We start from the raw sequence: 24,986 nt of genomic DNA on the forward strand, positions 1-24,986 counted from the left end.
GGGTCCCGTTTCCCACCAGATATACGATTCACCTTGCTAAAGGTGAACAGTGCAAATCTGCTCGAAAAGGAATAATATACTGGGCTTGCCTGAGTGTTCATGTTTCATTTGTGGGCTCATAATATCTGCCAAGACTGCTGTAAATTGCAAGAGCAGAAATCGGGCTCTTTCCCCCCCCCCCCCCCCCCCCCCTTGATTAAGTCAAGGCATCTGGAAAAAAAAAACCAACCCACGTATTTCATTTCAGGTATCTCGTTCTGTGCTTAGACACAAACAGCGTGTAGGCTGAGCGATCGCCCAGCCTCCTTTCCAGCTGCTTTCCTAGCCAGAGGCTCAGGAGCATCCTCTTCTCCACGGGCCAGCACCAGGCCTGTTCCCAGAGTTTGCAGCCGGGCAAACGCGGCCGCTGGCTTCGGGAGGAAGGTGGCCCGAATCCGGGGAGCTGGACGCATCGCTGCGTGGTTTCCCGTGGCCATTTTCCCACACGGGGCCCGATCTGCCTTCAGGCAGGAGGGTCCTCCCCTCCGGCGAGTGGCATTGCGGCAGCGCGGCCGTGGCCGCCTCCGTGCTTCGGGTCCGGCAGCGCTCGGGGAAAAGCAGCCGGAGGCTGGAGCGAGGCTGGGGAGACGATGCGCGGAGCCGGGGAACGCTGGGGATGGGGGGGGGGGGTCTGCCCTGCAGAAACGTCCGAAACTCTCACACAGCTCTTCTTCTCCTGCCCTTCTCCCCCTCCCCTGTGTGTTCCAGGACATGGAGGCGTGAATCAGCTGGGGGGTGTTTTTGTGAACGGCCGCCCCCTCCCAGATGTCGTTCGCCAAAGGATCGTGGAGCTCGCCCACCAAGGGGTCCGGCCGTGTGACATCTCCCGGCAGCTCCGCGTCAGCCATGGCTGCGTCAGCAAAATACTTGGCAGGTAAAGGGGGGACGACGAATCCTTCTGTGTCCGTCGAGAGAAAAGTGTCAGTGCTGGTCCCTGAATCGAAGGTTGCAAACAAATGGAGAATAGGAGAAACCTCAGGAAATCAGCCCAGTGAGGACAGGGGCTTCCTGACCGCTTGGGGTTTTATATGCCTGATGCGGGAAAAAAGTGTGCCACTATGCATATGTCTGGTTTGCCCTTTCACAGTTTCTTGTAGGTAATTGTAACGCAAAGCGCAAAATGCCATGTGGGGTGTATTTGCTGTATATACGGCGTATATCCCGCACCTGTCTCTTCTGAAGAAGTGGAGAAATCCGGAGTCATCTTCAGTAAAATGCCAAAAAAATTAGAAGTTGTGGAAGTTACTTGTTTTCCTTTCTGAAGATGACTCTCTTTTAGCAATAATGTAATTACATATTGCGTGAACGTTGCCGTGTGTTCATTCACACAGGCTATACTGCAATCTGCCCCACTGTTTCATTGGACACCTTTTTCTACTCTTGTGAGGAATACGTTGTTAAATTAGAGCACGGAATACCATAAGTAACTATTAGCCATCTTAATTTTGGCCGTTTTGGGAGTAGCCCTCTGTTCAGTCTGGAGCTGCTTGAACCGCTATGGCAAGAGGAAATTAAACTTCAAATTCATATAATTTCCTGATTTCATTTTAAAATTTGACATAGGTTCAGGTGAAAAATACCATCCTTGCTTCTTTGTAACTTGTGAACAAATCTGAAGATAATTTGTGTCAATTAGAGCGTTAAAATGGTTTTGGACCCCAGGTATTCTGAGGTACTTGAGCAACTTGTGTTAAGGAAAACATTTTTTTTGGTTAGACTGTGTCTTTCTTGATAATCTGGAAAAGTTAATTCCTGAACTATTCACTAAACTTTCACAGTTCACATCACTGCTTAGAATTTTACTTTTTTTATTTTACCATCATCTTCTTTTCCAATTTTTAGCCGATATGCTTTCCTGGACATAGCATAGCTGCAAAGGCTGTTAGGGCAATTTTTTTAATAGTATCACGCAGAGGATCTGCTTGGATTAGCAGCATTTACGATCTCTCAATGGCCGTTTAAGTGTTCAGAATCGGACCGACTTGGCACAGTCACAGGCCCCTGGCTTTGTAGCTCTTGGCACTCTTTTTCCCCACAGGCCCCTCTTACCTCTTGCTCGCCTTAACTGGCTGAACAGCATCTCCACGGCCCCGCGCTGCGTCCTTTTAGAGAGCCGCACGAGCCAGCGTGCCAGTTACGCTCAGCATCCCTGCTTTTTTTCTCATGCCTCCGTTGCAGGGGGATACATTCCCCTGCAAGCTGCACGCGTTCCTCCCGGTGTAGGTTTGAGGGCACCGATGCCTTGACTGTTTTAGAGAGGGTAACTTTCCGCGGGCTTTATCCGAGACCTGCCTGCCCATCACAGCCCTGTTTTCCTCTGTTATTGCCTTGCATCTGCTGCCGGCACAGGCTCCTGCTCCCAGCCTGGCTGGCATGGTTCGGCTGGTGATGCTCTCTCTGCTGCGGCGGAATCGCCACCAATTCCCATCAGGACCAGCGCACAGCTAAGGAACGGGCAATGTATTTACCTACCAGGCGAATGTCCAATGGTTTTACTTTTGATAGTTTGAATAGATTTACCATTAGATATATTTGCCCTACAGAGCTAAGAGTGAGGCTCCAGAGCTTTGTCATTAAAGTTGTCAACAATAAATTGGAATTTCATAGCTCATTATTTTCATAACTAGTAATTACAGTGGGTAAAATGTCACTGTAATTGCAGCTCTGTGTGTGGGGTGTTTTTTTTTTTCATGTACGTGCGTGTGTGTGAAAAACGGGAGTCCTTATGATAAATCCTTACATTTGGAATTTTGTGGTTGGAATTTTTCAGTCCTCGATACAGACTTAAAAAACACCCAGAGGCAGGGAACCAGCAGTTGCAGCGCAAGGGAAACTCTCACCCCTTGGAAGGGGGGTACCGCAGGGGTGCCCACTCTTCACCTGCATCGGCAACTTGCTGGGAGCAAAAGGCCTGGACCTGATGTGCATAAAATGAAGCCGAGTGCAGCCGTCCTTGCCATTAAAATGGAGACGGGAGTCAGGGATGCCCGTGCTTTGGCTGCGCCCAGGTTCACTGCGAAGGCGAAGAGGAGGCAAGCGTCAGCCGTGTCGCTGGGCGAGAGCCCTTCCCCTGTCGCAGCGAGCTTTCCCGGCTGCCCCGGGGGAAAAGGGTCCGGGCCCAATCCTGCACCCTCCCGCACGAGGCAACTCTCGCTGTTGACCTGTGCGTGCCTTTGCAGACCTCGAGGTGGTGAGGACGGGCGGGTAGGCAGTGGTTAGAGGATTTGGGACCGGAGGTCTTGCTGTCCAGAGGGTACCAGGGCTTTGTCCCCTGGGTGAGCTCGCTGCGGCATCATGGCCGTGAGGGCTTTTGCTGTCATGGCTTACCTACCGTGGTGAGCCTGCCGTGGGAAACGCCGCCTCGTCTGCGGAGCCGTGGCTTTCCCGAGCCTGCTGGCTGATGCTCTGCTCAGCTGGGCTGTCCCTGCATCGTGGGGTAGTGACTGCGGGCACCACGCTGCACGGTGCAGCAAGGCGCTGTTCGAGAAAAGAAACGTTACGGAACGTTTGTAAAAAATCCGTCGTTTTGACTGGAACCAAGGAAATGGAGACTTTGTGTTTGGGAGCATTCTACGGTATTGTCTGGCTTCCTTCCGCACCCTCCTCACGGGAGAGGTGCCAGCAGCAAAGGTTTTGAGGCCAGGGGTGCAAGGTTTTAGTAGGTTTATGGTCCGCGTTTGCCATCGTTTTGTCACGTCCTCGGGAAGGATGGGAGGAGCTGAATTGTACCCCCCTGCCCTAAAGCTCGCTACTAGGCTGCGTGTGGGGGCACCGGCAGGGTTAATCCACCTCTTGACGCTTGACGCTTTCCCTTAACTAGTATTGCTGAAGTGGCTCATGGAAGACTGTTAGATCTGTGTCCACCTCTGCATCCAGAATATCTGAAAACGTGTACAAACAACACGGTGTCAGTTTCCTTAAAGGAATTTTAGGCCCTGCACACAGGGCTCTTCCCAGAAAGACTGAAAACCAGTAGCCTGGCAGAAATTTGATGAACATGGTTGCGTGTTACAGTGAGACAGGCTTCGGCTGCGCAGCCTGTTTGTGTTCTGCTCACGCTGGAAAGATTGGGGAATTAATTTTTTTTTTTCTCATATAAAGTGTATGTCAAGTAGCTGCAGAGAAAAGATATTAATAAGCAGTCTTAGGTTCTTACCTGGGAGTCTTTTCTGAGCTCCTTACTAGAAATACAGGCATGGAGCACTGAGTGGACACGTTAAAGCTGCTGAGAGCGTGGAGCTCGGTGGGTGTCTGCTTGAAAGGCTCACGAAGTCAAGGTCTGCTCTGTACAGAAAGGACGTGCTGGGGCCAGGGCAGTTGGGGCAGTTATTGCAGGTAGGCACGGGGTTTGTTTTTCATCGGGTCACGAGAAAATTCACAAGGTACAAAGAAGTGCATGGCCGGGAGGATGCCTCGTGTGTTGCGCTCCCTGACGGCACAGCACAGGGAGGCACGATCTCATTCTTGGTCTCCGTTCTGGCCCTCAATGGATAAGATATGACTTCTGCTCTTAACAGCATGCTCAAGGCTTCGCTTATTAAAAGGGGAGACTTGTGGGGACCTCAGCTGCGATGTATTGTTGCAATGCTACCAAAAGCAGTTGCTCTTGTGTGATTTACACGTGAGGAAATCTGGCAGATTTCTGTTGGTTCAGGGATCCAGTCCTTCACCTTTCCTGGTGTGGCATCAGCAGAGCTGCTGGTGTGGGTAAAGATGCTGTACCTGAGGAAGGGCCACAGGACTGGTCCCAGAAACCACATCCCAGATCAGCTGGACCCCTCCAGAGTGTGGGCAGCTCCCTTTTCCTTGAAATTCGTGGTTGAAACTATGGAAAACATAATGTTAAAAAGAATATGTTTTGGAATACATTAACTGTTAAAACCGTAATATGTGTATTAAAACCATAAAATGGTAAAAAGATATGCCAGCATATTTATTCTGGAGATGCAGATAAAATACAATACCCAGCCTTCATTTCACTATGAAATGATAACAAGCCGTAGATATTAATGACAGAGGACTTCTGTAGAAACAGTAATTTACTACAAAAGAGTCCACTGGAAAAAGTGGTCTTTGGTGTGATTTGTTTCTATTATTGCCGGTACTGCTGATTAATAACACACATTTTCAGTTAATTTTGGATCCCGGCATGCCCTTTAATCTTGCATTGTTTCTTTTGTCTTGCTATTACAGAAAAATATATATTGTATCCCGAGGCCCAATTCCAATTACTATAAGTTAATCTATTAGGTGATAAAGCACTACATAGGCAGAAAATGTGTATGTGAAAGTGAAGATGTATCTGAGGATTTGCTGGGGTTTGGTTACCTTGAAATTATGTTCTCTATAAATCTCAAAGCATGTTCTCTGTCTATTCGTGATAACTAAAGCTTTGTTTTGGATGTTGTCCCAGGTATTACGAAACTGGGAGTATTAAGCCTGGAGTGATTGGAGGATCAAAACCAAAGGTCGCCACACCCAAAGTCGTTGAAAAAATTGCAGAGTACAAACGCCAAAATCCCACCATGTTTGCCTGGGAGATCAGGGATAGACTCCTTGCTGAGCGAGTGTGTGACAACGACACTGTGCCCAGCGTCAGTTCAATTAACAGGTAAAGATACGTCTGGTCATGGGGAGGGATGCTCCTCAGGAGGACTGTCACTGGGTCCTCATTTCTTAGTAGGAGTGGGTGTTTTGGGCTGTTTGCAAGAAATGCAGCTTGTATCTGTTTCCCTGATGCGTTTGGGGCTGGGGAGCAGCTGTGGGCTCACCTCATCGACTGAAGCATCACCGATGATGAGCATTTTCTAAGAATGGGCAGGTTCTGCTGCTGGCCTTTGCTTCTTTCCCATCCTTTCCCCAATCTGTGAATTGCAGTCCTCACTGGTAATGGTCCTGCACGTTTGCTTTGAATGAGGCCTCAGTTCTGCTCGACTGGGTGGGGGTTCAGTGGGACGTGCTTTCCCCCGGGGGGGTGGAAAGCTCAGACGGCCACTAAGTGGGGCGGCAGTCATCTGGGAAAAGGGGGGGCCCAGGTGCCTGGAGGAGGGGACCCAAGGCATGGGTCTAGGGTACCACTTCTGTCCTCCTGACGTCTGCTTGGTTTTGTTGAAGTTGGCCCAGAACCGTGGTGACCGCTGCCCGCTACTGTCAGTGTCAATATCACCAGGGGAATTTGGTCGGTAGCTTTCCAGTGCCTCAGCCGTCTGCTTGTTACAGGGTCGCACTTAAGTGGCCTTGAATTGCTTTTGTAAAAATGCAGGAGAATCTTATTTGGAGCCTCAGTCCTGCATTCGGGAGTTTTGCCATGACCTTGCCAGGCAGGACTGGGTTTGCGGAGGGGTCTGGAGCTAGAATAACCTACTGCTATCTCAGTTACACCTTCTGTACTCGCCTGCTTCCTTCTGAGTCAAAGGATGTTTATAGCTAGTGTTGAAAAACCCCAGTGAAATAGTCTGTTATGTCTTCAGCCCTGCCAGACTGATAATAAGGGATTAATACTTGGAAGGCAGAGAGCTTGGGCAGCCTCATGCACACCTACACCCCTGGCAAGCAGAGTCCTTTCATTTTTGCTCGGGGGTATGCTCTGTGCCAGGCTTCAGCCTCACCACGCTGGTGAGATGGTTTTCACTTGTGCGATTGCATGCAAATTCTTTGAAGGCAGCTAGCTATAAAGTCCCATCTGTGTCCATGGACGTGAAATAAATTGATGCAATATTCTTTTATTGGCTATCCCAACCTGATTTGCATTCATGGAGTTGCCGCTTGAGTAGCCGGAGTGGCTTCCCCAGCGTTAGCGGAGAGTGGTGTCTCTGTCTTGCCGAACTGAACGTTGAGTCATATGTTCGTGTGTTTAAGAGCAAAAATGGGTCAGTTCATGCGCAGCCTTTGCTGCTCCCTGGGAGCTCCTCGCCGAGGCTCCAGAGCAGTGTTCAGTAACCCTACAGGCATGGCATTTTCAGTTTTAAAAAGGATTTGGGGAATAATATAGACACCAGGAAAACTGAAGGAGACTATCACTCTGACTGACCTCAAGTTACTAAGGGAAAACTCTGCTTCCATAAAAGTCAGCTCGAGCCCTGCCATGTCAGAAGCATTTGCTGCTGTGAGCAGCCCTGTGTTTGTGTAGTAGGGCTTCCAGCATCCTCCAAAAAACTACCAAAAATAGGCAGTCATTGCTCTACGAAAAAGAGACCTTAAGTAGCTTCCCATCAAGTTTTGAGCCAGTTTCCATATTCTGCCTCTTGCTGCGTCCTTGTGTGTTTCCACACTGGCAGTGTCCACACACTCACTGCCTTTGCATCAGAAACCCGTTTCATGATCTGCCACCAAGTTTTTTGGCCAGAAATCTCATCCTTTCTCATCTGCTTGCGGCTGTGGCCAAGGTCTTTTCCTTCTCGTAAAAGTGTGAAATCCCTTTCTAAAAACAGTTGCAATCTTTTTGAGTCGGGCTGTTTACCCAGAGAATTGTTTTTGCCAGCCTAGGAGCACATCCTGAAAACCCAGACCAAGCTATCACAACGAGAAACCTGGCATTCACACCAAAACACTTGGCTTTAATGCTAAATCCTCCCAGTTCCACGTTGCAGTCTCTGGGTTTTATCCTCATATTTAAAATTAAGCGTATACTTCAAGGCTTTGCTGGTGGGGATATTACACACCAAAGATGCAGACCCCTGCTCACAATGCCCTTATTCGCTGCCGAGGTGCAGATCAGGTGTTAGCCCCGTCGCTGCAGGTCCTGAACCCATCCGAAATCGCGCAGGGTGGTTCCCGTCCTACTGCAGGGAGGGCAAAGCCGAGCAGTTGGTGTTCCTGCACAGCAGAGGATGGAACTACCATGCTGCTGCCCCCCATCCCAGGATCCCCCCGGGACCCTGCTGTTGTCTTCAGGGGAGCTCTTGCTGGAGAACCTGGGGGACAGAGCGCGCTCAGCACATCCCCGCTGCCGAGGGTGCCTTTTAGCAGATGAATTTGAGCTGCTGCCCCCGTATATGAATGAATAATAACTATTATTATTAATTAATAACATTAATTAATATTAATAATAGGCCACTCTTCCGCAGCAGGAGCAACTCTGTGTGATTAAGGCTTAATTAATCATTGCGATTAGTTTTGCTCAAATAAGCCGAGAGCTGCCCAGCTGCTTCGAAGTGCTCCAGTCCTCCATCCCTCCAGAGATGAAGACGTTTAAGTGTCAGAAGGACCCGGACACCCTTCCCTTGCCACAACAGCAAGGATGCCTTGTGCAGGGGGTTGTTTCCACTCCTCCTCACATAGGATCCCAGCTTTTTTTGGCTCTGCTCCCCAAACTGCAGTTGTTTGCAAAGCTCCCCGCGCCAGGCTGGCTGCTCTGGCCCTTGGCGGGGGAATTTGCTGCCGGGGACCCAGCCGCAGATGTCTAATGCCCAGGAGCTTCGCTGTGGGACTGGTGGCTGAAAATGGGCTTACTAATGGCCTTAGCCCCTGCCACTTCCATCGGACTCCGCAGAGGGATGGGAGGGGAAGGGGACGGCAGCGTGTCCTCTTTTGGGATGGGGCCAGGCATCACCGGTGGTGGTTCCTGTACCAGCTCACGAGGTGACTTTCAAGCAAGCAACTGCTCTTTGTTCCTGGGAATGCATCCCCATGCCAGCTCTGTCACACGCCTCCCCTCCTCGCCCCTCTTCCAAATTCACGGAGAAGAGTTTTTTAGGTAAAGAGAGGAGAAACGCTTGCTGCAGCATTACTGCTGCGTAAGCAGCGCGTCAGGCAGGGAGATGTGCGGTGAGCGAGCTGCGTGTCTCCTTCAAGCCCGGTCTGATTCCACTGCAGTCGGTGGCAGAACTGTGTCATCTCCAGAGACATTTCAGACCCTGTCTTGTCTTTTTTCACACTGCATCGGCAGGTGAGCGCTTGGTAGAGCACCTCCCCTGGCCGCCTTAGCAGCTGCCCTCTGTCCTGCCGCACAACACATGCCTTCTAGTTTTTCTGCATCTCTGAATTTTTCCTGGTTGACATCATGATGAATCAGAGCAGAGGCCGTCCCCAGTGATGACAGTGTAGTTATTCAGCTTTTAATATTAGCATTTAATCTAGCACAGTTTTGTTTTAATACTAATTTGGCTAAGCAGCTCCTTTTCCAAGGTGGTCAAGTTCTTTAGCTGCACGAGTACTGTACCCAGGGCGGTCTAGAGACAGCCTTGCAAATGTGTCTGAGCACCCAAGGGTGCAGATCACAGCCTGCTGGGATGTCTGGACTCAGAAGTGTCCAGCTCCCTGAGGGTGAAGTGCTGGGCCCAACGGGTGCCCGAATAGCAATGGATATCTCTTTTCTGGGGGGTGAGGACTATGTCCTCAAAGGCACCAAAGCACCAAACTCTGCAGCATCCTGAGGAGTGTGTAGGAGTCGGTCACCCAAACGTCGCTAATGGCAGGGGCTGGAGGCAAAAACACGATCCGGGGTCCACCCGCCAAACTTCAGTCTTTCAGTGGATGACGAGGGGATAGTATGCAGAAGGGCATTTTTCTATTGATGTAGGTGTCCTGAACTGAAAAAATAGTGTCTGATGCCCCCTGCAATTGCATCCTTAATGCTAAGCAGTCATTTTCTTTTCAACTACACACAGGATCATACGGACGAAGGTGCAGCAGCCACCCAATCAGCAGGTCCCAGCCTCCAGTCACAGCATAGGTAAGGAAAACTTTTTTTTTAATATAAAAAAAATAGCATAATAGATTACAAATATTCTAAAGAACTTTTAATCATTCTTATGGACAGATAATTCTGCATAAAACACTTCAGCACACGTGCTAATGCGCCTTCTTTGTCATTCTCCAAGGGCTGAACATAGTAAATGAATTTTATAAATACTGCTAAAAGGTTTTGAATTTTACTGATTATTATGATAAATAGCTTTCACCATGAGACAGAAAATTGAAATCTAAACCAAAAAACCCCCACTAATGGGGGTCTATAGAATGTCAGATAATTAAAGTAATAAATCAAGAAAGGGATACTTATTCATAACATTTTCTGCATCATTAGTCAGTAAGTAGTTTTGAATGTGTTTTTTTCATCTATCAACCATCCCTTCCATAATTCTTTGTGCACTTGCAGTCTTGAGTGGAGAGGTAGCAAAACTTTCCAAAACTTTAATTCAGCCACAGATGAGTGACGCTGCACCCCGAGGCAGGCGATGCTGGTGGAAGGGGTCCTTGGAGGGGTGGCGGGGCTGGTGAGGCATCCTCAGCCCTTCATGAGGCTGATGGTGTCTTTTTTTTGGGGAGGGGGGGCAGCCGCTCTGCCATTTTGCAGCAGGGATGGAGGGGTTCAGTCAGGGCTCAGGGCTGGTCTTTTTTTTGTCCTTGTTTTGTGAAAGCGGCTGGGGCACCCGTAAGCTCTTGCTCTGTAGGCAAAAGGGAGGTGGGATGGGGGCCCTGGTTCCTCTCTGCCTTTATGCTGTTACCAGTGAAATGGGGGAATTATAGCTGCCCCCCCCACCGGGCAAGGGTGGGCTCGTGCTGTGAGACACAGAGCGTGAATGCAGAGTTGTGTGAACTCTTCTTTCTCGCCAGAGAAATCACGCTGCAGCCCCATGTCCTGAGCCTTTCGCTTTGGGAAATGCCAAAACAATCTCAGCGGAGGAAAAGCATCCCTCATTTTGCTTAAGGGGTGTCTCTCCTTGCAGAAAACAAGAGCAGAGAAGAGCCGTCTCGTTTCTCAGGGCTTGGGGTTGGTACAGGCAGCGGGGATTTCCGACACAGGTTTGCTCCGTGTGGGCTGTGGCTTGGGGGGGGTCTTCAGCGTGGTCCTGCAGAGAAGCCCCCTGTGCTCAGAGGGTCTGCACGGTGCTGCCTCCTCTGCCCGCTTGCGTACAGCCTCAGCCTCCCGCAGCATCACGCAGAGACAGCATCTGCAGCCCCGGCCGACATCTCCGGGCTTTGTGTCGGCTGTGATGAATGAACAAACCCCCCTTGTCTGGACGCAGCCAGCACCCTTTCTCAGGGCTCTGTTAAAGCAAAAAGTGGATTGAGTGAGTTCTTATTTTGGGGAACCTCAGGGCCTTTCAGCCGTGTGGCCCACAGCTGGCCGTTCCTGGGTCGCTGGGGAACCCCAGCTGTCTGGGGGTCTTCGCTGGCTGGGGGCTGTTGGCTTGGGGCGGCAGGATGCAGGCAGCAATCCCGGCGCAGCGAGCGCAGGCTGCTCCGCTCCCACGAGGTTCCTGCGCCGGGAGGCTGGCAGCATGTCGCGAGGGGAATGAGAGAGAGGGAGAGAAGTGGGGTTCGGATCACTTAAAGAATCGCCTCTAATCGTGTTAGCAATAGAAAAGTGATTTAATAGAAATTCATATAAAAGTGGGACTTCACGGAATTCGATCTACTCCATTACTTAGTACGTGGATGAAATGCACTCAGGAAAATTAAGCTAGAGTCAGACTGAACTTATGTATATAGAGACGGAAAACATAATGGGTAAAAGGAAATATTACAAAGAAAAATTGTTAGAATTAATTTCTTGTGATTTGTGCAAAGATCGGGAATGGCAAAAAGGGTAAGGGAGACCCTCCCGTTGAGTCACGAGGTTCAGAGAAGACCCCCTTGCTTTCTAAACTCCTGTCAGAGTCTGGGTATGGCTGGATTGACTCCTAGTTCCAGACCTGGGCAATGGTTTATATCTAAAGGGATTATGAGTATAATAGCAGCTTAAAATTCATTCACAGTTGAATAAAATTCATGACAGTAATTTAAGTATAAATTTGGAAGTAATAACTTATAATATACTTGCTATAATGTACTTGTTATAGACTATTCCGGTTAGTACGTGCGCATGCATAAAGAGACTAAGTGATATACATATAGGAGGGTAAAAGAGTAAAAGAGGTATGCCTGTTGAAAATTCCCCTCGAGGTCAGGGAAAAGGTTCACATCAAATGCTTCAGGATCTTTCTCAACGGGCAAAGAGTCGAGCCTCAAGGAGCAGAGAGAATCAGCCCAGGTTATGTCGGCTTTCGGCAACAGACCTCTGATTTTCGCAAACAGGAAAGTTTGCGAGCTCTGAGAGGCATCCCACTCAAAGGGAGATGCTGGTCACAGCCGGCTGCAGTCCCGGAATGCTCAAAGGACCTCAGTGTCGCTGTTGACAGGTTTGGGAGGTGATAGACTTTTGTCATCAACAGATTGCAGGAATCCTGGCTGCGCTGGTACCGTTTCACATGCAGATAAGGAAAGCTCTGAGGCTGCCTGAGACTAACTTAAAACATAGATACGAGATGCTCCAAGGCTGTCAGGGGACGACTGTGGTGTCCCAAGGTTGTTAGGAGAGAAAAATGCCTGCGTGTTGTTATGAGAACTGGCTATCTCTGCTCCCGTCCCTCTGCCTCCGCCGGGCAGCAGGAGTCCTTGAGACGCTCAGCCTATCTCCCTGCCTTAGCTGCCTAAGAGTTCCTGGCACAGCCACAGCTTGCTTAACCGCCCAACTCATTACACTTAATGCAAAGGGTTACCCAGCCTTCCCGAGTTCGTAAATCAGCCTGGAGAAGGGGAAGGAATGCACGGACATGCAGCCTGCCCCGGCACCTCGCTGCAGACCCTGTGCGTGGAGGATTTTCCCTCTGCGTGGCTCTGCTCCCCTCCAGCTCCGTCCACCTCGCTGATGGGGACGAGGGGCGACCGTGTCTCTGCTCACGCATCTGCATGGGGATGCTCTGGCATGGCGCCGGGCTGGGCTGGGCTAGTTGGGGGTCCTTCCCGAGCTGGAGGGGCCATGGTGGCCAGCAGAGCCCCTCGGCCACCCTTGGTCATGCCGGGGGTTTGGGGGGGCAGTGGCTTTTGGGTAGGCTGGTGCTCGTGTTGTGTTGACCGCTTGGCCTTGCCTTGCAGCCTCCACGGGCTCTGTGACCCAGGTGTCCTCCGTCAGCACCGACTCCGCCGGTTCGTCCTACTCCATCAGCGGAATCCTGGGAATCGCCTCCCCTGGCACCGAGAGCAACAAGCGCAAGCGGGATGAAGGTAGTGGGAGCTGTTCTCTGGCGGGGAGGGGGTGCGTGCAGCGATGCAGGGCGGGATGCGGCCGAGGCCGATGCTGTGTGCTTGTGACGTGACGGAGCTGCGGACGTCCCCCATCACCATCTGCTGCGGTGGGGTTTGGTCCCGTTTCGGCAGGTGGGACCTTCGGCGTGACCTGGTGGCCAGAGTCAGGACCTCTTTGAGGAACGGGGGCTTGTCTGGGTGTTTCAGAAAGCACGGGGGGTTGTGTCACAGTTTTTAAGCAGACCCTCCTCCCGACCAGGGAACATTTCCCTCCTGCCAGTGGAAAGGGGAAGAGTCACCATTGTGTTGTTGACTCTGTGGCCACATGAAATATAAAATGTCAGAGAGGTGTCCCCAACCACAGAGACAAAATTAACAGCAGAGCTGTCTGCCGTGCTGCGTCTCTGCAGGTCCCCCCGGCACTCGGGGTCTTTGTTGGTCTGGGGGGTGGAAACGAGCAGAGTCTGGTTGGGGTTGGATATTGCTGGTGCTCCTCTGGAGGGTTTATGGTCCTGTTTTGTTCTGTGTCCTGGGCATTTTCCTAATGAAAACACTGCTTTGGAGAAGAGAAGGATGCCAGGTATGAGCAGAAGGGAAAAGAGGAGAGATTCCGCATTGGTGTCTTATAAAAGTGCCTTTAATCTAGAGCATCCCTTTCATTTAGCAAGAGCTTACAGAGAGGAGTTGAGGCCAAGACTGCGGCCGCATCTGCGGTAGTGAAGGGGACACCAGAGCCTTAGTGAGGATGCTGTGGTTGAGGCTGTGGAGGGCACCTGGAGGAGGGGTGACTGCCCTCTCTGCGGCACCACCGGTGGGCTGAGGGGGTCTTGTTTACTCTTGGCGGGCTTGATGCCATCCTCCTTTGCTGTGGAGCACCCGTTGTCCCCAGCTCCTGTGCTGCAGGTGCGGGTCCAGCACCATCCTGCAGCCAGTGCGGGTCCGCATCCCTGTTCCTCCGGCTGCCCCCTCCACTGTTCCCCCATTGCTTGGCCCCACAGGGATGGAGAGGGGGGGTTGTCGGTGGGCAGAAGCCCTAGTGGCATTAACCGAACCCCTGGGGAAACCTGGCTAAAATTGGGTGAGCAGCCTGGTGCCTGAGCTGTGCAAACAGGGTCGTGTGTCTGCAGGTGCACTGATGGAAATGCCTGGTCAGGTCGTGGGGTAGTGCTTGGTTTACTGAAACTGGGGGAAAAATGCAAGAGGTTTGTGGGGCGAATTTCAGCCACTTGGGGACTGGTCTGATGGTGGGAGTATAAAACTCCCTATGCTCAGGTCCTTGCTGAACATGCTGTTGTTAGTTAACACTGCGATTGTACATCTGACATTTTTTTTCCAGATCAAGGCCACAGGTGCATAGAAAAATACACGCTTTAAAGCAGGTAGAGAAGAAATTTTGTATTTTATCAGCCAGGCAGGAGAGAAGCCGTTTGTGTTGAAACCATATGGCTGTGTCACAGCCCTGTCCCGAAGCACCAGTTCTTGGGTGCCTGTGATTACAGAACACTCTGGTTTAAATGTAGATGAAAGAATTAAATGTTGCCTTGGAAGGATCAGAAGCAGAGCTGAGAAACTCCCCGGCTTTTGCCAGTTCACATTTAGAAGAGAGCACGTGATTTCTAAAACAACCCCCATCATTTTGTCAGGATGAGTCATGATTTTCGAGCTCGTAAGCCGGACAGTAATGCTGTCCTCAGCAGACCATTTAAACTGCTTTTATAATAGGCTCGGGGCTGCAGATTTGGAGAGGCATAAACAGATCCTTCAATGTCTTTGTTTGAGGGGATCCCCGGGAACGTCCACAACCCCTCCCCATCCTGCTCAGCGCAAGGTCCTTCTGCTCCAGTGGGCGCGAGGTGCCCGCAGAGGCATCCCAAGGCTCCACGCTGCGGGTGATGGGGAGGTGGGTCGTATACGCTAGCCTCTAATGTGAAGAAGAGAAGCATGTCATCTAATTATGGCCTGTATCATGATGCAGATGCACAAGGGGGCAGAGTTAACTTTACCATTTCACGACTTCGGAGAGCCGGAGAGGCACTACCTCCATAGCGAGACCCTCGCATCGTGTCTTCTGCCGTGTTGCGCTGCTTCTCGGTAGGAAGGTTTCTCTGTTGGAAGGTGCGTGCCTGCTGCTGTAGATCCCTGCGTACGTCTCCTGGAGCCACGGGCTGTGCAGTGCTCGTGTGGTGGTCCCGGCTCCCGTCGCCCAGGGAGTGAAGCGGGGTGGACTCGACCCTCCAGCTTCCAGCTGCATCGAGCGCTCAGTGTGATTCATTACCCGGTTTTGTTCTCCTCATTCTTGACATTTTTTTAGCAGATGTCACCAGTCTTTAACCCAGTGGGGAGCTCGCTGGGTAGCAACAGGGGCAAACCAAATCAGACAGTCTTTATTGGTTTATATAGCTGAAGGTGTCATTTTTTTCCCCCTGTTGTAATATGGACTTGGAGCAGATGTGCCTTCGTGGGGGATCGGTTGCTTTCACTTGTGGTTAAAGGACATGCTACTGGAGACTGACACAAGAAGCAGGCTGTTCCGTAACAAGGCAGAGAGATACAGTCAGCCGCCGCAGCCTCAAGCAGCAGAGGCTGCTCCGCAGCGGTCTCGCTGTTTTGCTTGCAGATTGCCTCCTTTGAGTTCTGTGGCTGCACGTTTGCCTGGCCCCTCTGCTCGGGAAAAAGCTGTGGAGGTGCAGGCGGGTGGCAGGGATGTGCAGAAAGATCTTGCTGAGCCGCCTGCTAGCGGACGGGGTGTGTTTTAGGGAAGCCAAGGGTGGGCAGCAAGACCCCGAGACAGAGCGGGCTGAATGGTCTGTCCAGTGCTTACAGCCGGTGGCAGTGCTGGGACTGGTTTCGGCTAGTCGTGTGGCTGGTGACGGTCCCGTAATGGACACGTGACAGGGTCTGCGTTTTGGGAAGTGCTGAGCATCCCCAGTCTGGAAGTCCAAGCTTTCTGGAGGGGGCTTAAATAACCCTTGGCGAGCAGTGAGAGGAGAGCGAAAGGGAGCTGCATCCCCAGGCAGGTACACAGGAGCCTGGGCCAGAGATGGTGTGCGGGGCACGTTTTGGGGACGAGGAAGGTTGCTGGGCTGGGGGAGGTCTGGAGGAGGATCTGAGGATGGGGTGGGGAAAGGCCAAAGCATCGCAAGGCAGAGCCCACCCCTCCTTCTCCCTTCCCTCCTCTCTCCCCTAGCCCTGGTTTCTGTCCTGCGCGCTGCAGAAGAGCTTAAGCCCAACAGAGCGATGCTCTGGCACGTTGGTGCCGTCCCAGCTGAGAGAGATCCCAAAGCAGGACCGTGTGCCGGAGGCAGGGAACGTGGCTCTCACCTGGGATCTCCTGGTGACCTGGTGCTGTCCCTGCAGGAGAGCAGCATCTTTCCGTCAAAGCAAGGCAAAGCCCAGCGCTCCCGCTTCCACAAGAGCCCTGTGCTCTCTAAGAGGCACGCTGTGTCTGCTGCTCCTTTCTAAGCGTGCTCACGTCCCCAGAGCGGGGGGATCGCATCGGGGGCGCGATGCCGGCTGCCGTAGGGACAAGCTTGGTGGGGAAGTACTGTTGCACCTTGCGCAGAGCCCTCTGCTTGCCAGCCCACAGGCCGGGGGAAGAGGCTTGGTCCCCATACCCTCACAGAGAGATGTGACCAGCTCCCAGTGGATTTACGAACAGGGCTTGGAAGAATGATGTGAATATCCGTGGCTCTTCCTTGCTTTACGCAAAATGCAAACCATTTCCCTACATGGAGCAAATGCTGCATATTTTGGTGGGGGAACTGCATCGCCTAGTTGGGAGTCTTCTGCCAGCCACCTGATTCTGCACCCCTAGACATTTACGTGCCTTTAGCATCTTAGCTCAGTCCAAGACCCATGGACTGGATGACGCAGAACTATGCTTGTGCCCTCACCGCTGACGCAGAAACATGCAGAAATATCTGATACTGGCAGGTAATAGGTGCAGTGTGTGAACACGAGCAGCAGCCAAGCCAGGCTGAAATCTGTTTGCATATGGTTGTTGCTCCGTACGTCCCAGGCGTGCGTTGTGTCACTGACGCTACATCTGTGCTGCTAAACTGGAGACCGTTGGTGCACAGGCACAAACTTTGGCTGGCCCATCCTGCTATGGTTAGCACCGCCCTGGCATGATTTTGGCGTGTGCAAGCTGGCATCTTCTCAGCCAGTGTCTGCTAATGCAGGGGTTGGCACAGGGGTGTATCACTCTGTTGCTCAGCTCAGGTGCAGCTGTGGCCCCCGCCAGGAAATGCTGTCGGAAGCAAATTGAGGAGGACACCCTTAACAAAGCACCGTGCAGGATGCGAGTATGTGCTATCCACCCACCCACCCCTTCTTGCTGCAGAAGAGGTTTGGCAGATCTAAGTACCTGCACCGAACAGCTGCACAGACCATATTTCAAATTCACTGGTATAGAGTCTTCTCGGCAGTGGAGACATTTGGGGAATTGAAACCAGCATAGCAGGAGACCTTCACTCATATGAGTTGTTTTGTTTCCATTCTCACCAACCATAACCCTACACTGCTGTCAGCATCTGGTGTGGTGATGTAGGTGCTTGCGCTTTGTTTTCTCAACCGAACTCTTTGAAAAATGCCTTGCGTTTAAACATAGACTTGGTATATTTAAAGGCGCTTGGGTCACAGCCTTCTGTCTGGGAAGATAAGCCTCCAAGAGGGGCAGGGACGCTGATGGGGGTGAGAAGAAACTGGGGCTGGGTGCAATCCGACGCTTTATAAAACCATCCGATGTAGCGATCACCACATTTTCGTGCAGGGATGCCCCAGGTTAGGCATGTCTGGGCACCCAAGCAGCACCAACCTGTGCAGCCGGCTGAAGCTGCTGGACACATTTCTGGTGATGCCAGCACTGCAGTGGCTGCGGGAGACGCCTGCCTTTGAGAACGGCCGATGAAATGCTTTGCACTGACAAATGCGGACACGAGCTCGCTGTGTCAGTGACACGTCTTGGGGGAGAGAGACCAGGAAAAGCAAAGCAAGCATGACTAAACATGAGCGAGGACTAATAATACAGACAGTATTTCTGCATTTTGTGTCTTTTCCTCCATACCAGGCCCATGAACTCTTTTCCCAGCGGGACAGAAACAAGAAGCTACGCTCACAGCTAGGCAGAGACTTGCAGGGCTGTGGGCATAAGTGCCTTGGAAGCTGCACGGCAGATGGTCAGCAGCCTCAAAAGGGAGCCCACCACTGCGTGGGTGCTGCCATAGTCTTCTGTCATCTCCTCTTGTGGCTGAGGGAGAAGGCGGCTTCCGTGGCACCTACTCTAGGATATTGCTGGGAAGGCTTGTAAAGTATTTCTCGCCTTTGGTTTAGCTCCATTTTTTTAGGTGTTAAACACCAGAACCCCAGCTGGTACCCAGCTCTGGTGAGTGTGGTCAGGTGCAACGTCCACAGCTCTGTCCCCATCGGAGTTTTGCCCCGTGACCTGCAGCGTACTTACATGGCCCACGAATCGTGTCCAGGGGCATGCTGCTGCTCTGTCTTTTTGCAATGCAGACAAGCATCTGCCCGTTCTCCCCTCTTGGTCCCACTGTCCTGCCTGTGCCCTCCATCCATCCTGCCAGCAGAGAGCTCCCACCTTGTCACGGAGCACCGTGCCGTGGGGATGCCCTGGCTGGGCTGAAGCCCTGGATGGTAAAAGCTGTTGCATCAGGCTGCAGCTGACCCGGAGGGGTTATAAGGAGACCCCTTCCAGCCATGGGGTTAGTTGTGAGCCTGTAAACCCCCCTTTCCAGCCATGGCGTTCCAAGTCTTCATAAATACAAATTAGATCTCATTGTAGCTTCCCTGGCAATGGAGGATCTTTATTTTTCTGTCTTTGAGGGCTGGAATGTGGGACTTCTCTGCCCCTCTTCCTGGCAGCCAGTGCTGGTGGAGGACCTGGGTCCTGGCTTCGCGGGTGCTCTTGGGGTATTGCTCGTCCTGGGACACCCCTGGTGAGATACTGCTCTGGTGTAAAAGCCATCTCCTCTCCTGAGTAGGGGTTGGGATCTCCTCCCACTCCAGACTTACTCCTTGGAGTTACCTGAATGCATTTAGGCACTTCTGGCCTGGCAGGGTTTGAGCATCCCCATGGGGGAAGACTTGCTGAATGAGGGGTCACAGCACTGATGGGGACCACAGGGCGTTGGATGGTCACTGGTGTGGGAGTGTGGGATGTGAAGGAGTCCACAGACATGCTTGTACTGCCTGTCTACGCTCTGGGGCACAGCAGGAGGAAAGTATGTGTTGCAGCTACCAGATGATGGAGTTCAGTGCAGAAGTAAAACACTGGCGAGGTCTTGTGTTGACAGAAGTCCCCATAACTCCTCTCACCCCAGATAAGGACCTGAGCCTGTCAGTATGTGGTGGGGATCAATATTGTCTTCTCCAGCTCTTCCATGGGGTCTTCCGCACCGTGCAAGTGATGTGCAAAGGACTGAAGCCTTTGGGGATCTGAACTGCAAGGGAAGCAGTCAAAACCAGAAAGACTGAGAGGGGGAAAAAGCAGGATGTTACGGAGAGAAAAAAGGTCACCTGCTGGTAGAAACTTGAACGTTATGATGCCAAAATGCTGAACGGTAAGTTCAGGTGGTGACAAGTGGGGAAGGGGTACCCAGTGGGACTGGCCGTACCTCCTAGCTGTATCACACTGTAGGGGTGATGCTTGCCTGGAGCATGGGGGGAGTCGGGCACAGACCCTGCTGCCAAGTCAGCGATGGCCAGAAAGAGGCGGTGGAAAAGTGCATAAAAAAAATCAGAAGCCAAACTCTGTGTAGTGCAGGCTGTCAGGTGAAACAGGTGGGGTTACCCAAGTCCATGCGGAGGTTAAAGGGAAGGAACCCCCCTCCAGAATCCCAGGGAGGTGCTGGAGTTTACTTTAATAATTTCTAGGTTGACTTCAGCGGTGCTTAGTCACTGGAGTTGTCTTTACTCCTGGGGATAACTCCAGTGACTATAATGAGATGAAGCCTTTGAAGGGAATGAGGTTTCGCAGGGTCAGCAAGTACTGATTTGAATTTCTCCTGCTGATGCAGGTTGTCCTTTGCGTTCAGGAATCCTTTCCCGGTGTTGCAGAGTGGGGTGAGCTGTTCGTCCCGTCGGTTCATTAGCTCCTCGAAAGAGACCGTTTTCCCTCACCGCATGGACACTGAAATTATCCTTTTAGAGTTTGATCTGGACTTTCCTAGTTATGCTGCAGTGATGGCTTCATCTGTGCTATATCCAGTGCAACCTAGGGCTTGGTGGAGGTTTTAATTTTTTTTTTAAATTTCATTGAAAGCTTTTTTCCTGAGTCCTTGGATATAATTTCCCACAAGACTGGGGCTTTTGTTTGTTTCGTTCTTTGCATTTACCTTTTGTGCACCTTACACAAGGCATTCTGAATGTGCTGAAGCGGCAGCAGCCACCGGCCACGCTGGCAGTTTGACACCAGCACTGATGGTGTCGCCAGTGGATCATGGTGAGTGTCTGAGGGAGGACTTTGACTCCCCCCAAGGCATGAGACTAAAACCCTTGGGTGTTCCTAAGAGCCACCCTCCATTTGTGGGGTTATGGGTGCTGAGCTGGTCAACCTGGCCATTAACAAGTGGAGCTCAGCTGGCACAGGATTTCTCTTTGGGAGAAAAAGAGAGTATTTTGACATTCCTCACGAAATTCTAGGGAAAAAAGAATAAATGCGGGTCAGTTCAGATCTCAGCTACGGCAGCTTTAAAATGCTGTAGCCTGGGCTTCTGAGAAAACCCTGCACATCTAAATTCATGAAAATGAAACAAAAAGCCATTTCAGCACCCAGACCGAGCTGTTCTGGCACTTGAGGGCGATGCGTTCCCATGAGTGCTGCTGAGGCAGGATGGTGTTTTCTGGGGAGGGAAGGACCAACCTCTGTGCCGCTGGGTGATAGAGCCTGCAGGCTGAGGTCTGGTTGGGACAAATCCCTTCAGCTCTGTAGGACAGTGGAGCATCCCGTGCTCTTAGCCATCTGCGTGCTTCCCAGCTTCCCCGTAACACCCTGAGCTGCGAGCGTGCTGAACGCCTGGGGCTGCCTGCATCCCTATGTTCTGGGGTACCAGTGCCAGCAGGGGACTTCTTTGGGGTCCCTGTGGACACGGGGCACGGCCGGGCAGACAGCAGTGGCTGGTGGGCAGCCGTCCCCAGGGACGGACATCCCCGTACCCGAGGGGTTCGGAGGGATGGGTTGGTTCTGCCCTGGCCATCGGTGATGCTCGCCCGTGGGTGGTTTTACGTGTGCACAGCTCGAGGCAGGAAAACTCCCCGCCAGCGCAGCTGCCCTTTCCGAGTGAGCGGGTTACCGGCTGTCTTGTGTGCACGTCAAGCATGTTTGTCACTTTTCTCCTAATGCAGTCCCCGGGGCTCCTATTTTCTAGAGAGCTCTCCTCCAGCTCCGGGGTGAAGCCCTGCCGGTTTGCCACTGGCTTCGTCGGAGCGAGGATTTTCCCGGAGCTATGTTAATGAAAAGCCCAGACTTCCACTACTCCTTACAGCCCTGCTGTAGCTCCAGCTGTTCTCATCAGGAGCTGTCGAGTGCTAGATGCTTTTCAAGGAATAACCTCTTCATATAGGTTTAGCTAAAATCCAGTTTAGGGGTAGATGTCTTGTCAGATTGTCCTGATGGTGTCAGAACGGAGCTGGCCAGGATTCTTTTGTGGGAATGCATTTTCCAAAGAAAAAGCAGTTTTGTGGAAAAGCAGGACTTGTCAATTTTGATGGATGTTTGTCATAAATGATAATATAAAATAAAATAGAATGGTCACGAGCAAGATGAATCATTCTGATTTTATTGAGAAATTGGTAGAATCCAGAGAGGAGGAAATACTGAGGTGCAGTTACGGTGCATGTATGTACCTATGTGTCTACACAGAGCATGTATGTACATACCTCTAATGTATCTATCACCTACATAGATGTACAGAGAGAGGTGATAAAAGTTTTGCCTTAGAATGGATATATTATATTACTCACAGACATTCACAATTAGCTTTCCATGTCCTAAATGATGGTAGTGATCTTTAAGAGGACTGAAGAACAAAACCGAGAAGAGAAAAGGTTGTCATTTGGGTGTTTGTTGGTGTACCCGGTTATTTTTGTGGCTTTCTTTCAACCGACACGCTCGAGCGAGGTGCTTCTGTGAGAGGAGGGTCGTACGCTTCGTGTCCCCTTTTTACCCTGCATGTAGATCCGTGTCGCTTGGGTCTGTCAGGATACATCCGCGCTGTTAAAATAAATGCTTCAATTTCAGGCATGTAAGGGGAGCTCTGGGGAGCTGCGGCTGGCTCAGCCTGCGTTTACTCTGGGAAGAGAGAGATTTGGCCAGTTGCAGACGGTGCTTGGAGAGGCACAGGGGCTATTCCCAGATGACAGATCCAATGCCAAAGCATTAAGTAAATGATTTGGCACCTCCGTGGTAGCAGGAACTCTCCAAGTATCACGTATTTCTGTGTCAGGCTTTCTCTGTGCCCCCTGGAAAAGGTAACGGCTTTCCCACTGCCTCGTCCCGTGGTCACTCTGCACGCCGGGGTGACCGCCCGTGGGGGGGCACGGGTCGGCTAGGGTCTCCGTCCCACCTCCCGAGGCTGCTCTTCTTCCCGGGTGAACAGTAAACTGGATTTTCCTGCGGGTAACGGCAGGTTAGCTGCCTTCTCCATGGCTGCACACAATCCAGTGCTAGCACCAGGATTATCGTGTAGGACTGAAGTCTGCTGCTGTCGCAGCTGGTGCAAGATTTGATTCGCGCTTGCTGGGATCTTAAGGTCAAAATTGTTTTCTTGGCTGAAATGACCTGACTCCTGGAGTCCTGAATAGTAGTGGAAAACCATTTTTTCTGTTGGTGCTTTGGGAAGAGCCGGAGTTAATATTTTAAGCTGTAATTGCTGTTGTTGCCAATTGGGAAGTTCCTGGTAAGCAGACGGCGCAAAATCAGTGAGACGCAGAAAATGGAGGTGTCCTAAGACTGGAGGTTTTCTCCAGTTCAGTGTTTGTCTGCTGTGGCCTTTGTGTGTACTCTTTGCACCGAGGGTTATTTATTGCTAGAGGTAGTTGTGCGGTATTGACTGAATCCTGCCGATTTTGTCCTCTCCTAGCATTTGCAGAATAGTCCCATTATTTACAAATCTATCCAGTTACGAAACAAGCATTGGAAGGAAATGCAAGACAGGCTGTGGGCTTATTTGCAGCAGACTTGGTGACGGCATTTTGCACTTTGTGTGGGTTTTAGCTAATTGCATGAATGGCTGGTCCTACTGAGTTTGCAGAAGTATTGGACTCATAGCTGCAGGCTGTCCAAATTGTCTGGATGTGCCTAAGTCAAGAAGAGCACCTTTACAAATTTGTCACGGTGCAGTGACCAGGGTACGGCAGAGCTTGGAGCGAGCTGTAGCACATAAAAAGGACAGCAGTTCACTCACTGTGTGCCGTGCTGGAGCACAAAACCCTGGGGCAGGGCTTGTTCTGCTGTGGAAATGCAGGTGGAAATAGGGGAAGATATATTTTGCAGTGCATGTGCAGTGGCTCCAGTGCAGCCAGCATGAGCAGGGGACGTGTTCATGCCCTCAGCCTCCAGTGCTCAGGCTTTGTGCGTGCCCTGCATCTCTCGAGGCACAGGCAGCCCGTGCGTGCCCAGCAGCTGTCTGGGGTCCCAGACATCCAGCAGCCCAGGCAGAGCAGCAGCAGCCGTCATCAGCAATCAGCAGGAGCTTTGAGCAGACGGCAGGACATCCAGATGTGCTGCACAGATAGCCAAATCCCTCATTTTTTTTTTTTCTATTTTTTTTTTTTTTCGCTTGAGCAGACTTTACAGATGGAAAATGAAGATGTAGTTGGGAAAATCCAGAGATACAGTGTCCCTACTAGCCCCAATAACATGTATATGCCTGATAGATGAAGTCTTCCACTGGTGTTTTGCTGAACTTCCACAAGAAGATGAATTTCAACTTGTTCCCCCACTTCCTATTCAGCTAGGCTTTTTTTTTTTTTCTGTCTGTACCTCTGGGCAGCTGTCCTGGGTGGTCTGAGGTTTGTTTTCCTGCCCTCCAGCTCTCCTGTCGTGGAGAGGACTGGCGCTGGCGCACCCCAGTGATAACTCTGGAGCAACTTTGCAGAAGCTTCTGCTTGGAGTCAGTTTAAGAGCCACGGCCTTTGCTTTCTCTGTTTTCTTCATGAACCTCAGCTGTGGAGGCTGACGTGTACCTGGAGATGCCAGCATAGCTGCTTCCTCCTTTTTCTGTGTTCTCACTTCTGGGGCAGCAGCCATCCACGTAACGATGCCCATGACTTCAGAGATGGGAAGAGTAGTGGAAGTGCTTGGACTTCGGAAAGCAAACGTCTTTTCTTCTGGAAGATGCCTAGAAAACTTGAGTGTGGAGTTTCCCCATGTTTTATCTTCTTTGAGAATCTGCTGAGAGATATTTGTAGTCAAAGTATACTTACAGCAATTACTTTAAGGTTATGGCTCTAGCAGGAGACTGATTTTCCTTTGCTGCTGAAGTTCCACGTTACAGGTGGAGGTTAGAAACTAAGGATCTTTAGCTGAGATGCCTTGTGTTGAAAGGAAATCCAGTTAAAATCTCCTATCACCTGGGCGCTGATCTGGCTGATTTGTAGCGTGGCAAAAGAGATGTCTACAGCGGAGGTCAGGGTATTGGAAATCTGTCAGGGACTAACATCAGTGAAACGCGACGGCTTTCTGGTCACATGGACGCTCCATCTTCATAAAAGAGCTTCCCTGTATCCGTGTACCGGGGTGCTGAAGCAATGAAACATCTGAAGGCTGCGTCTGCTGCTCTCTGAATTTCTTTGGTCACAGGCTGGGTAAGGATGTGCAGCTGTTGCCAGCACTTTGTTCAGAAACTTTCTGCAGCCCTGTCGTTGTGATACTCCCAACACCTTGCAAACAGGCACAGGGTCAGAGAAAAGATGTCCCT

At 51.2% G+C, this 24,986-nt stretch overlaps 1 protein-coding gene across 7 annotated transcripts in view; it reads left to right on the top strand.

Annotated features, from left to right (window-relative positions):
• Positions 1-24,986, top strand: part of PAX5 (paired box 5) — a 131,468-nt gene that overhangs the window by 4,498 nt on the left and 101,984 nt on the right. For 5 of the 7 annotated variants that reach the window (XM_049795809.1, XM_049795810.1, XM_049795812.1 and 2 more), the window contains exons 2-5: positions 748-913; positions 5,453-5,650; positions 9,648-9,712; positions 12,901-13,029. In XM_049795809.1, coding sequence (XP_049651766.1) covers positions 748-913; positions 5,453-5,650; positions 9,648-9,712; positions 12,901-13,029 — 558 coding nt within the window. The remainder of the gene's footprint in view (positions 1-747; positions 914-5,452; positions 5,651-9,647; positions 9,713-12,900; positions 13,030-24,986) is intronic. The other 2 variants (XM_049795814.1, XM_049795815.1) reach the window with 2 other exon arrangements.

This window comes from Accipiter gentilis, chromosome Z (assembly GCF_929443795.1).
Source record: "Accipiter gentilis chromosome Z, bAccGen1.1, whole genome shotgun sequence".
Lineage (NCBI taxonomy): Eukaryota > Metazoa > Chordata > Aves > Accipitriformes > Accipitridae > Astur > Astur gentilis.